Genomic DNA, 14,343 nt, shown 5'->3' on the forward strand with positions numbered 1-14,343 from the left:
GAATTAACTTAATTGACAGCAACATAAGTGACCAGTAACAACACTGAACAATAGATATCAGCATAACATTTGTAGCTGAATGAACTTTAGTTTCTGAAACCAAGTAAAGTCTTCCCACAGTGGAGGTATATGTGAAGGTACAATTGTACCTATGCAGCCTGTTAAGGTTGTAAAATTATGCAGCCTGACAAGGGTTAAAAATCCGCAGGTAAAAGGCACTGCGTTTTACCTGCAGTTTTTCCGCGGATTTCCAGTGTTTTTTGTGCGGATTTCACCTGCGGATTCCTATTGAGGAACAGGTGTAAAACGCTGCGGAATCCGCACAAAGAATTGACATGCTGCGGAAAATACAACGCAGCGTTTCCACGTGGTATTTGGTTGATAGGTTTTTGCAAAAAAATGTATACTAAGCTGCTCTACCAATCTTCACGGTATGCAAAAAACGTATCAACCAAATACCCAGTTTTTTACATCTTTTACTAGCACTTGCGGATTACTGCAACATTTTTTCAAACTGAGTGTTTTTGGTTTTACTATTCTCTTTTGTGTCGACCTGATGGAACACTGCTGCGAATCCTCAGCGGCCAATCCACTGCGGATACGCAGCCAAATCCGCACCGTGTGCACATGGCCTAATTCTAAAGGTATGTGCACACGCTGCGAAAAACGCTGCGGATCCGCAGCAGTTTCCCATGAGTTTACAGTTCAATGTAAACCTATGGGAAACAAAAATCGCTGTACACATGCTGCAGAAAAACTGCACGGAAACGCAGCGGTTTACATTCCGCAGCATGTCACTTCTTTGTGCGGATTCCGCAGCGGTTTTACAACTGCTCAAATAGAAAATCGCAGTTGTAAAACCGCAGTAAAATGCGCAGAAAAAACGCGGTAAATCCGCCATAAATCCGCAGCGGTTTAGCACTGCGGATTTATCAAATCCGCAGCGGAAAAATCCGCAGAGGACCAGGATACGTGTGCCCTACCCCTAGCCCTACCCCTACCCCTAGCCCTACCCCTAACCCTACCCCTAACCCTACCCCTAACCCTAGCCCTACCCCTAACCCTAACCCTAGCCCTAACCCTAACCCTATTCTAACATTAGTGGAAAAAAAAAAAAAATTCTTTATTTTTTTTATTGTCCCTACCTATGGGGGTGACAAAGGGGGGGGGGTAATTTATTATTTTTTTTATTTTGATCACTGAGATAAATTATATCTCAGTGATCAAAATGCACTTTGGAACAAATCTGCCGGCCGGCAGATTCGGCGGGCGCACTGCGCATGCGCCTGCCATTTTGGAAGATGGCGGCGCCCGGGGAGAAGACGGACGGACCCCGGCAGGATCGGTAAGTATGATAGGGCGGGGGGGATGGATCGGAGCATGGGGGGGTGAATCGGAGCGCGGGAGGGGTGGAACGGAGCACGGGGGGGGGGGGGGGGGGGGGGTAGAACAGAGCAAGGGGGGGGGGGGGGGTGGAACGGAGCACGGAGGGGGGTGGATCGGAGTGCAGGGGGGGTGATTGAAGCACGGGGGGAGCGGACAAGAGCACGGGGGGGAGCGGAGCACAGGACGGAGGGGAGCCAGAGCAGTGTACCAGCCAGATCGGGGGGCTGGGGGGGGCGATTGGTGGGGTTGGGTGGGGGCACATTAGTATTTCCAGCCATGGCCGATGATATTGCAGCATCGGCCATGGCTGGATTGTAATATTTCACCCGTTATAATAGGTGAAATATTACAAATCGCTCTGATTGGCAGTTTCACTTTCAACAGCCAATCAGAGCGATCGTAGCCACGAGGGGGTGAAGCCACCCCCCCTTGGCTAAACTATCACTCCCCCTGTCCCTGCAGATCGGGTGAAATGGGAGTTAACCCTTTCACCCGATCTGCAGGGACGCGATCTTTCCATGACGCCACATAGGCGTCATGGGTCGGATTGGCACCGACTTTCATGACGCCTACGTGGCGTCAAAGGTCGGGAAGGGGTTAAAAAAAAAATGTAAATAAAAAATCGTGATATACTCACCTGCTGATGGCCCCCGGAGTCCTCCTGCCTCTCAGCGGTGCACGCGGTGGCTGGGATGCTGTGTGCGAAGGACTTGGGATGACGTCGCGGTCACGTGACACCACTGAGGAGATCGGGTGACGTTGGAAGGTGAGAACAACTATTTTTTAAATTATTTTTAACATTAGATCTTTTTGCTATTGATGCTGCATTGCAGCATCAATAGTAAAAAGTTGGTCACACTTGTCAAACACTCTGTTTGACAAGTGTGACCAACCTGTCAATCAGTTTTCCAAGCGATGCTACAGATCGCTTGGAAAACGCTAGCATTCTGCAAGCTAATTACGCTTACAAAACGCTAGTGTTTAGTGGGAATACGCATGCCAATTCTGCATGCGATATACCCGCGGCAGGAGTTGCGGAATTGCTGCGGAAATTTCCGCATTGTGTGCACTTAGCCTAAGTGTCAATGAGACTTCTGCACCTCTCGACAGGTATTTTGGCCCACTCCTGTTTGAAGGTTGCCTTTTCCAGATGGCATGTTTCAGCTCTTTCCAAAGATGCTAAATAGGATTTAGGTCAGGGCTCATTGAAGGCCACTTTAGAATAGTCCAATGTTTTCCTCTTAGCCGTTCTTGGGTGTTTTCAGCTGTGTGTTTTGGGTCATTATCCTGTTGCAAGACCCATGACCTGCAACTGAGACCAAGTTTTCTGACACTGGGCTGCACATTTCTCTCTAGAATCCCTTGATAGTCTTGAGATTTCATTGTACCCTGCACAGATTCTAGACACCCTTTGCCAGATGCAGCAAAGCAGCCCCAGAACAGAACAGAGCCTCCTCCATGTTTCACAGCAGGGACAGTGTTCTTTTCTTGATATCCTTCATTTTTCCATCTGTGAACATAGAGCTGATGTGTCTTGCCAAAAAATTCCATTTTTGTCTCATCTGTCCATAGGACATTCTCCCCGAAGCTTTGTGACTTGTCAGCATGTAGTTTGGCAAATTTCAGTGTGGATTTTTTAATGATTTTTTTCAACAATGGTATTTTCCGTGGTCATCTCCCATGAAGTCCACTTTGGCTCATACAACGATGGATGGTGCAATCTGACACTGATGTTCCTTGAGCTTGAAGTTCACCTTCAGTTTGTTAAAACATTTTTCTGGGCTCTTTTGTTTTTATTCGTATTATCAGTTTCTTTGATTTGTCATCAATTTTCCTCCTGCAGCCACGTCCAAGGAGGTTGGGTACAGCCCAATGGATCTTAAATTTCTGAATAATATGTGCAACTGTAGTTACAGGAATATCAAGCTGCTTGGAGATGGTCTTGTAACTTTTACCTTTAACATGTTTGTCTATAATTTTCTTTCTAATCTCCTGAGACAACTCTTTCCTTCGCTTCCTCTGGTCCATGTTGAGTGTGATGCACACCATGTCACCAAGTACTAGGGAAGGAGACAAAAGTACATGCATGGAAATGGCGCGCTCCAGAGAGAAAATTAGGCAAAAAAGTATAAATTTATTTACTCATTGACATACAAAAACACCAAAGATAGAGTAAACGCATTTAAGAACAGGTACAGAATAACACAACCACATCCCTGGTATAAAGCTATAAGGAAATCAAAGACTATAATATAGAGTAAAATGGGGACTGCTCCCGTTAGGACAACTCTGGCACAGCAGGGCAAATATCAACAGACAATGTATAATATACAAAATATCAAAAATAGAAAACCTTGTATTATGTAGGTTATCAAATGACATAGAACCAAAAGTGGATGTCCTAGTACTATATGTCTTATGCATGGTGCGGCACCCGTTTATAGTTTTACGCCTATTAATGTAGTGCACCCTCTACCCTTTGCAGTTCACACACCATGTCACCAAACAGCACAGTGAGTATCTGTAGCCCTATATACAGGCCCAGTCACGGATTCCAAGATTGTAGACACCTGTGGTGCTAGTGAGTGGACACACCTTGATTTACCATGTCCCTTTTGTCACATTATTTTCAGGGGTACCATCATTTCACTTCATGCCTATTTCATGAGTTTTTTTTTTTTTTTTTTTAATTCTGATGAAGCATGGTTGAAAAGCAATGTCTGACTTTCATTTGTTCATTTTCATAGATCTTTTATTTATTATTACTTTTGTCAGATTCAAATTATTTCTGTGACCTTTTTGGGTTTTTCTGTCATTAAACGAGGGGTACCAACAATTTTAACCACGTGTGTATTGCTATGTTTCAGTAACTGTCATATTTGTAACTGTGATCTCTAGAGGGCCTGGTGGATGTGATTCTGTATCATCAACCTGACGATAAGAGAAAGAACCGTGGATTTTGTTTCTTGGAGTACGAGGACCACAAAACTGCAGCACAAGCTAGACGGAGGTTAATGAGTGGAAAGGTGAAAGTTTGGGGGAATGTTGTAACTGTAGAATGGGCAGATCCAGTGGAGGAGCCGGACCCAGAAATAATGGCAAAGGTGAGCAATGTTTGTAATTAGTAGTAACGTAGCTGTTTTAAACTTTTAACGATGTACGGTGGGTTTAAAAAGCAATTCTATTCTTTCCAAGCACTTCTAGTTTGACCTAGACTGGTTCTCTTCCTGCTGCGTCAGTGACTTCCTGAGGGGGGCTTCTGCAGCCAATCCAAAGCTGTACCAATTTTCTGTTTTTACTGTTATTACAAGTCATGTTACAAAGCTCTTTAAGGCCCCTTTTACACATCAGTTTTTTGCCGTCAGTTACAATCGATTGTGAAAAACTGATGCGATGGATCCGTTTTTTGGACGGATCTTACTAGCGGATGTGGCTAATTGGATTGGAGCATGCTCAGTTAAAAAAAAAAAAAACGGAAGCCGTCACCAGATTCCATCATTTGTCGGAACAGGTGCCATAGGCTTCCATTCTAGCAAACGACAGACGGCGACTGATCCATCGCTGTCCGTTTTTTCGACATACACAAAACGTTACTTTGTCCGTTGTCTCTGGCCGTCGGACAAACAATTTTCGACGGATCCGGCAAAGGAAACGTGAGGCCATCCGTTGCTAATATTAATACTAATAAGTCTATGAGAAAAAAAGGATCCATTTTTTTCAAAATTCGACGGATTTAGACTAATGGCAAAAAACTGATGCGTGAAAGGGGCCTAACCTCTGGAGCTTTTTTCGGTTTTGTGTTTTCGTTTTTTGCTCCCCTCCTTCCCAGAGCCATCATATTTTTTTATTTTTCTGTCAGTATGGCCATGTGAGGGCTTGTTTTTTTGCGGGACAAGTTGTACTTTTGAATGACACAATTTGTTTTTACCATGTCGTGTAATAAAAACGGGAAAAAATTCCAATTGCGGTGGAATTGCAAAAAAAAGTGCAATCCCACACTTGTTTTTTACTTGGCTTTTTTTTATTAGGTTCACTAAATGCTAAAACTGACCTGCCTTTAATTCTCCAGGTCAGTACGAGTTCCTAGACCCCAAATATGTCTTGGTTATTTTTTATCTAAGTGGTAAAAAAAAAAAAGTTGCGCAATTTTCGGATACACGTAGCGTCTCCATTTTTCGTGACCTGGGGTTGGGTGAGGGCTTGTTTTTTGCGTGCCGAGCTGACGTTTTAAATGATACCATTTTGGTACATATATGATCTTTTGTTCGCCTGTTATTGCATTTTAATGCAATGTCACGGCAACCAAAAAAACTTAATTCTGGCATATTATTTTTTATTTGTTTTTTTTTTTATTGATCGGTCTATTCTGAACGAGGCGATACCAAATGTGTAGGTTTGATTTTTATTTATTTTTTTTATTTTGAATGAGGCGAAAGGTGGTGATTTTACATTTTTATATTTTTTCATATTTTTAAAAACTTTTTTTTTTTTTTTTACTTTTGCCCTGCTTCAATAGCCTCCATGGGAGGCTCCAAGCTGGCATAGCCTGATCGGCTCTGCTACATAGGAGTGATGCTCAGATCGCCCCTACGTAGTAGATTTGCAGCATGTGACAGGGGCCCCGGTGCGTGCATTTCCAGACGGATTGCCAGAAGTGCTTGTTGAATGCTGCTGTCAGTTTCAGTGGCATTTAACTAGTTAATAGGTGCGGGCGGAGCGGGATTCCGCCGGCGCCTATTGAGGGTGCATGTCAGCTGTTCAAAACAGCTGACATGTCCCGGCTTTGATGTGGGCTCACCGCCAGAGCAGAAAGGGGTTCAAGTGTGAGGCATTGACTGCAAGGGTAGCGGCCTTTACTAAGAGGCACTTGTGAGATTTTTACTTGCTTGACAAGCATTTTACAAAAGGTTTGCCATTTACACTGTTACGTGCTTCAGTATGCCGGATCTTTTTTCTAATCTCAAACTAGATGAAATCCAGTGGATCCATGTTTTTTTACTCTTGTAAGAATAGTCTCCTTCTTATAATTTTTTTTCCTAACACCCTTAATTAAAGGAGTCTGTGAGGAAAGAGCATAAACTCATGGGATGCCCGCTACTTTAAAATGCTACCACTAACTAAGGCATATTTTGTGTGAGCATTGCATGTATGAAGGTAATATATAGACAGGACTATTAGTTCATACTGGTGTCGGCCATTCATCATTTGCTTTTGTTTTCTTAAATTAATCTCTAAGGCTTCTTTCACACTTGCGTCGGTACGCGGACGTTGCAAAGCGTTGACGCGATGTACCGACGTACGTTGTGCAAATTCGGCACAACATGGGCAGTGGATGCAGTTTTTTAACGCATCCGATGCCCATTCTATGTCCCGGGCAGGAGGGGGCGGAGTCCCGGCCGTGCATGCGCGGTAGGAAATGGCGGACACGACATATGAAAAAACATTACATTGAATGTTTTTTCGTGCCAACGGTCGGCCAAAACACGACGCATCCAGTGCATGACGGACTCGACGTATGGCCATACGTCGCCATCCGTTGGCAATACAAGTCTATAAGAAAAAAACGCATCCTGCGGGCACATTTGCAGGATGCTTTTTTCCCCCAAAACAACGCATTGCGACGGATCTAACACGACGCAAGTGTGAAAGAGGCCTTAGTCTTCTCTCTTTTGTCGTTTTAGGTTAAAGTACTTTTTGTTAGAAATTTGTCTGCTACAGTAACAGAGGAGATTTTAGAAAAGGCCTTTACAGTATTTGGAAAGTTGGAGCGGGTGAAGAAACTGAAAGATTATGCTTTCGTGCACTTTGAAGAGAGGGATTCAGCAGTGAAGGTGAGAAGGGTATCTGTTTTATCAAACAAACACGTTTCAAGCAAAGAAAATATTACCATAGCACATGAACAAAAATGGTGTGGTTTGTGGTGAAAAAAAATAGACCTTCTTTCTAGCTATACTTATATTTATTAGAACCCTGTTCCTGTTCTGCTTTCTTAAGTCAATAATCTGTAAGAAAAAATGTGCAGCTAGAAGCTATTGTCGGAGACTCGTTAGTGTATATTCTCCAATTTTCCCTTGATGATCTTCAACAAGGGTATGTAAAGTATGTCATTGTGATTTTGACTAGAACATTTAAAGGTGTTTTCCTGTCTCCAAGATCCTATCCCAATATGTAATAGGTGTATTTATAATAATATTAGCAAATAACACCAATTAGAAATGCGGTATAGTTTTTCTGATCCGCGAGGTCTTTCCTCATGTGCAGGAATTGCAAGACCTAGATACCCATGGTTATATCCACTGATATAGTAACAGTTAGTATGGCTACGTTCACACTAGCGTTCGGCTAGTGTGCGTCGCGCTAGCGTCGGGCGACGCAGCGGCGACGCACGTGTCATGCGCCCCTATGTTTAACATGGGGGACGCATGCGTTTTTGCTTGTTGCGTTTTCCGACACGTGCGTCTTTTTTGACGCTAGCGTCGGACCAAGAAAACGCAACAAGTTGCATTTTTCTTGCGTCCGATTTTCGTCAAACGACGCACGCGTCGAAAAACGCAGCGTTTTTCGGTGCGTTGTGCGTCGCGTCGCCGACGCAGCGGCGCACAACGCTAGTGTGAACGTAGCCTTAGCTAGTTGTTTGTGATATTAACCATGGATATCTAAGGTCCTGCAATGCCTGCACATGTGGAAAGTGACATAGAAAAACTATTCTACATTTCTAATTGGAAGTATTTGCTAATATTATTACACCTACTGCATATTGGGATAAGTTCTTAGGGATGGAAGACCCCTTTTAAGCTCAATAATAGCACCAGTTTTCAATCTAATGAAGTAAGCCATATTTTGTAGTACCCTCTCAAACACCAAATATACATATAGTTAAGGGCACAAAGTATAGGTCACCAAGATGCCAAATGATGTCTGTCAGTGCATATTGTGACCCCATCTGCATAATTCTATTGGATGGCCCCATCAGCGTATACACCCGAATCCTGTTTATGGGGTTTTTGATGTACCGTAAGTGCCTTCCACAGAATATACTGCTGGAAATATTAATCTCTTCCTGATGTACAGTACAGACCAAAAGTTTGGACACCTTCTCATTTACGAAGACGAGGGCCAACAGCCCGAAACACCGTGCCTGCGAATTGAGATACTGATTTGGCTTTTATCCGAAGTCTTATTGCACGACTCGTTAAAGGGTTGATTGTGACTTGTTGGATCGCTACTTCCAACAGGTGGCGCTATAGAGTTTAAATATAATAATAAACTTGGCACTCAGTACGTGAACAAAAAAAGAGATTCCTTTTATTTGTACATCCAGACAAAAATGGTTATGAATGTTTTTGGTCCGTCACAGGACCTTCATCAGAACATTCTTTAACATAAACTGGCTGTGAAGGGGTGCTCGGCTGCAGCGGGTATGTGCTGTAGACCAGCTGGGCATCATCATCCAAAGACAGCGCAAGAGGGGGCGTGGCTTGCTAGGGTCTGGGAGCAGACCTGTCTCACAGGAGCTCCTGTTAAAACCCTGTTATAAGCGACTATTCTGCTTACTTTCTGGGAAGAAAGTGTTTGTGACTTTAAGAGTGTTTGGGACTTGGACACTATGAATAACCCGGCTTTAAAGAAGGCACAAGCAATCCAGGGACTGGTGATCCCCAGCCGCGGCCTTGTTGCAGGCCTGCACAAGATGGGGGACCAGATTCGTCCTCCAGAAGATTCCCGGCCAAGCACACATCCACAGCGACCCCCGCATTGAAAACTGCGGGTCCCACCAGCATCCCCGCTGGAATCGGAGCTACTACAGCAGGTGGGCCCAAAGCCGCGGCCTCGCCTGAGTCGGCGAGACTGAGAAGCAGCACAGGAGTGAAGACCCCGCCCACAACCCAAAGCAACTCCGCTTCCAAAATAAAGTACCCGAGCCCAGCCGCAAAGAAAACGCCGGGTAAGCTTCTGCCACAAGCGGCTCCCGCTCTGAAGTCTCCGGGATCCCCGCTACGAGCCGGCGCCACCTCAGACATTAAAGCCTTAGCCACAGCTTTGCTTACAATGGCAAAGCCGGGAAGCAGGAGAGGGGGCCGAAGCTCTGCCCACCGCACCGCCCACAGCTCACGGCGGCATCGCTCCTGGAAGAGGCGGCATCGCAAGGTGAGCAAAAACCACAGGCGGCTCCCGCTCTAAAATCCATGGGATCCTCTGCTACAGCCCCCCAGACCGGCGCAGCCTCTGATATAACGGGCGCGACATTGTCTGTGCCGGTGGGGATGGGGAGCGGGGAGGAGAGAGGTACCCCGCCCACAGCTCCGCCCACTTCAAGCGTCGGCCCAGCTCCCGGAGAGGAGAGCCCGGTCTCAGCTGCAGCAAAGACTCCGGGTGGACTCACACAGCCAGTGGCTTCGGGTACGAGATCCCCGGGACACTCTGCTCCTTCATACCAAGCCGGTAAGTCCGCCGGGACTAAGGTGGAAACTGCGGCTCGGCACATGAGGGAGGGACAGGGGAGCAGGAGAGCAGATGAGACTCCGCCCATAACTCCGCCCACGGCTTTCAGCGATGATACCGACAGACATATGAGAAAACAGGCAGCCAGACGCCCATTAAGATATGAGACCCCTGCATTCTCACCGCAGCCCAGACCCCAGAATATGATTAAACAGGCTACAAGCATGGGAACAACGTTGCCTAAAACAAAAACCCAGCCCACAACTCCACTCATAATCCGCAGCGATAAGGCAGCTGGAGATAAGGGGAGGCAAATGGTCAGCTATTCCCTAAACTATGATGCTCCAGTGTTTACACCCCAGCCCAAACCCCAGATGATGGAGTGGCACAGGGGCAAAGGTCCCAGAGCAACGCTGAATACACCAGATGGCACCTCACAAACAAATCGTTACCCACAAGCTACACCAATACAAAGTCCCAGCGACTGTTTCAATCATAAGGGGGAGAACTACAACACAAAAAATACGTGCTCTATCCCCAGTACAGAAGGGGTGACAACTACGGAAAGGCCACTCACTGAATCAGAAGTGGACAATTTGTTGAAGGCTTTCTGCGACCATTTTAACAAAAAGATGGATGAACAATCACTAGTACTGGATAAATTCATACTCTTTTTCAATCCACCACACACGGGATCTGGTACAGATGCAGCATCTGAGTCATACGTAAAAGTCGCGTTGACATCTATTGCGGAAAGCCTAGATTCATCTTTGTCCTGATCTTCCTCAAGGGCTTCCCTTTATAATGACTCTCCTTCAACACAAAATTCATATGCATCCTCTGAAAGCTCTTCAGGCAGCAGTATGGAAGACTTTTTCCCTGGAAATTATGATCTTCCACATTCAGATCTTTCACCAACCCCTCCTATATCCACAGCTTTGCTGGAAAATCTGCAAAAAGACATAAACTCACTCAAATGTAGCTTGGCAACTCTAGAAGACCATAGGCGCAAAAACAATGTGAAAATTAGGGGAGTCTCTGAGTCTGTAAAACCCCCCAATTTGAAAAAATATATTCACAAAATGATCTCTAAATTTATTCCTGACATCAGCGAATCCAATACCATAGGAAAAATCTACCGAATTAAAAGACCCTCGTCCCTCCCACTGGATGTGCCACGAGACATAATTGTCTCCTTTTTCCCGGCCTGGGTAAGGGATAAGCTATTTGACCTTTCCTCAGAAAAAGACTTCCTGCTCTCCCCTTATGGCCACCTAACATTCTTCAGAGATTTGTCTAAAGACACTTTGAAAAAGCGACGAGATTTTTCACCAGTTACACGGGAGCTCTGGAGGTTCCATTTTGCCTACTCATGGTCGCCTTCATCCACTCTTCTGGTGAAACTCTTGTCCGGGACTGGACATATTGCAACACCGGAGGAGGGTTTGACCTTTCTGCAGCGACATGGTCTGAACCCTTCTAGAACCTCCAATGGTCCTACTTGATTTGTAGTCCCATCTCGCCTTATACATTTTTACTCCTATAAGTTACAGATCTATTTCTTCCCAATTTTTAGCCTTGATATTGAGCCAGACTTTTTGCTCCCCACATGGTCACGGGATCTCCCAAGGGTATCCCTGTATATGACTAGCTACCACCTATCATACTTCAAGCTTAAAGTCCACAACGGGCATTCATTTTTATATTCTACTGTTTACTAGCTGAGAGTCTACATAAAACATTACCTACGACAACCCAACGTCAAATGCTTACTTAGCGATTTTGTTCAACGCACTATTCAAATCAGTTTTATAGCCTACCTCGTTCTATTTTACAGTCTACTATGTTTATCATTTTAAGCCATAATGTTTATATTAATCTACTATATGTTCGCCTGTCTACCCTATTATTATAGGGGCTTGTTTTCCTGTTTAAGTTACTACATATCATATATTAAGCTAAAGTTTACAATAGGCCTTCGTATACTACTACCTACTAGTTAGTCATTATGGTCTTAGATGCTTATTCAACGAATCTACATAAAACTTTACTTGTGTCAGTTTAATAGCCTATTGCGTTATTCCATCCTAAACTACTATGTTTTAGCAAAAATGCACAAAGTACTTGTCATCTTATTATGTTTATACAATTCTACTGTATGATCGCCTGTCTCCCCTATTGCTAGGGGATTTGTTTTTCCCTACCTCCATACCCCACCCTTTCCCCTCCTCCCTTTCCTAACCAATCCTTACCGGTTAAAGTTAAAATTCAATAAAATACTTTGAAAGCAAAGACCGCGCAAGAGATAAAGGCATAACTATTGCAAAAGAACCACGCTGTGTCCCAGTGTGCGAATGCGCCGTGCAGCAGGGAGCACTCGCACACTGTGACACCGCGCGGTTCTTTTGCAATAGTTTTGCCTTTACCTCTTGCGCTGTCTTTGGCTTATGATGCCCAGTTGATCTACAGCACATACCCGCAGCAGCAGGTCCCTATAATTTGGACGCTCATGACCGCTTACAGAGCACCCCTTCACATCCAGTTCATGTTAAAGAATGTTCTGATGAAGGTCCTGTGATGGACCGAAAACGTTCATAACCATTTTTGTCTGGATGCACAAATAAAAGGAAGCTCTTTTTTTGTTCAAGTACTGAGTGGCAAGTTTATTATTATATTTTGACGAGTTGGATACCTGACTTGAGCACCAACAATACTTTTACTATAGAGTGCTGTGTTAGTCTATGCTATAGAGTTTAAGTCCTCTTTTTCTCTAAAGAGGCAATTTGCATATTGCACACTCTTGGCATTCTCTTGATGAGCTTCAAGAGGTAGTCACCGGGAATGGTTTTCACTTCACAGGTGTGCCCTGTCAGGTTTAATAAGTGGGATTTCTTGCCTTATAAATGGTGTTGGGACGGGACCATCAGTTGTGTTGTGCAGAAGTCTTGTGGATACACAGCTGATAGTCCTACTGAATAGACTGTTAGAATTTGTATTATGGCAAGTAAAAAGCAGCTAAGTAAAGAAAAATGAGTAGCCACCATTACTTTAAGAAATGACGGTCAGTCAGTCGGAAAAATTGGGCAAACTTAGAAAGTGCCCCCAAGTGCAGTGGCAAAAACCATCAAGCGCTACAAAGAAACTGGCTCACATGAGGACCGCCCCAGGAAAGGAAGACCAAGAGTCACCTCAGCTTCTGAGGTTACGTTTATCCGAGTCACCAGCCTCAGAAATCGCAGGTTAACAGCAGCTCAGATTAGAGACCAGGTCAATGCCACACAGAGTTCTAGCAGCAGACACATCTCTACAACAACTGTTGAGAGGAGACTTTGTGCAGCAGGCCTTCATGGCAAAATAGCTGCTAGGAAACCATTGCTAAGGACAGGCAACAAGCAGAAGAGACTTGTTTGGGCTAAAGATCACAAGGAATGGACATTAGACCAGTGGAAATCTGTGCTTTGGTCTGATGAGTCCAAATTTGAGATCTTTGGTTCCAACCATCGTGTCTTTGCGCAGAAAAGGTGAACGGATGGACTCTACATGCCTGGTTCCCACCGTACCATGAAACATGGAGGAGGAGGTGTGATGGTGTGGGGGTGCTGTGCTGGTGACACTGTTGGGGATTTATTCAAAATTGAAGGCATACTGAACCAGCATGGCTACCACAGCATCTTGCAGCGGCATGTTATTCCATCCGGTTTGCGTTTAGTTGGACCATCATATATTTTTCAACAGGACAATGACCCCAAACACACCTCCAGGCTGTGGAAGGGCTATTTGACCAAGGAGAGTGATGGGGTGCTACGCCAGATGACCTGGCCTCCACAATCACCAGACCTGAACCCAATTGAGATGGTTTGGGGTGAGCTGGACAGCAGAGTGAAGGCAAAAGGGCCAACAAGTGCTAAGCATCTCTGGGAACTCCTCCAACATTGTTGGAAGACCATTCCCAGTGACTACCTCTTGAAGCTCATCAAGAGAATGCCAAGAGTGTGCAAAGCATTCATCAAAGCAAAAGGTGGCTACTTTGAAGAACCTAGAATATAAGACATAATTTCAGTTTCACACTTTTTTGTTAAGTATGTAATTCCACATGTGTTAATTCATAGTTCTGATGCTTTCAGTGTGAATGTACAATTTTCATAGTCATGAAAATACAGAAAAATCTTTAATGAGGTGTGTCCAAACTTTTGGTCTGTACTGTAGGTATTAATAGTATGTTCTCTGTCGGGTTGTGATGTCCATACAAGCTCATGAGCATCAGATAACATCTGCCTGCAACAGCAATAACCAGAGCTTGATCTGTTTACTCCTGATTAACTACTTAATTGTCACCATCTATCACGACAGCTTCATTAAATTACTTGATTGATGGTGTGTATATGGTTTGGCATCCATCATGATTACATCATGCCAATGGGTTGTCATGGCAGCCCATGGGAGTGGAGAGCATTGAATATTCATTCTCTTTAATGGCGGGCTCACTTGATCGCCCAGCAGCTGCAGGGAGACGGC

At 44.6% G+C, this 14,343-nt stretch overlaps 1 protein-coding gene across 1 annotated transcript in view; it reads left to right on the plus strand.

Moving 5' to 3' along the window:
* LOC138669931 (heterogeneous nuclear ribonucleoprotein R) overlaps positions 1–14,343 on the plus strand; it is a 154,204-nt gene that overhangs the window by 90,947 nt on the left and 48,914 nt on the right. Inside the window, exons 6-7 of the mRNA XM_069756803.1 lie at positions 4,285–4,490; positions 7,068–7,217. Coding sequence (XP_069612904.1) covers positions 4,285–4,490; positions 7,068–7,217 — 356 coding nt within the window. The remainder of the gene's footprint in view (positions 1–4,284; positions 4,491–7,067; positions 7,218–14,343) is intronic.

The sequence above is a fragment of the Ranitomeya imitator genome, chromosome 3 (genome assembly GCF_032444005.1).
Source record: "Ranitomeya imitator isolate aRanImi1 chromosome 3, aRanImi1.pri, whole genome shotgun sequence".
NCBI classification, from domain to species: Eukaryota; Metazoa; Chordata; class Amphibia; order Anura; family Dendrobatidae; genus Ranitomeya; species Ranitomeya imitator.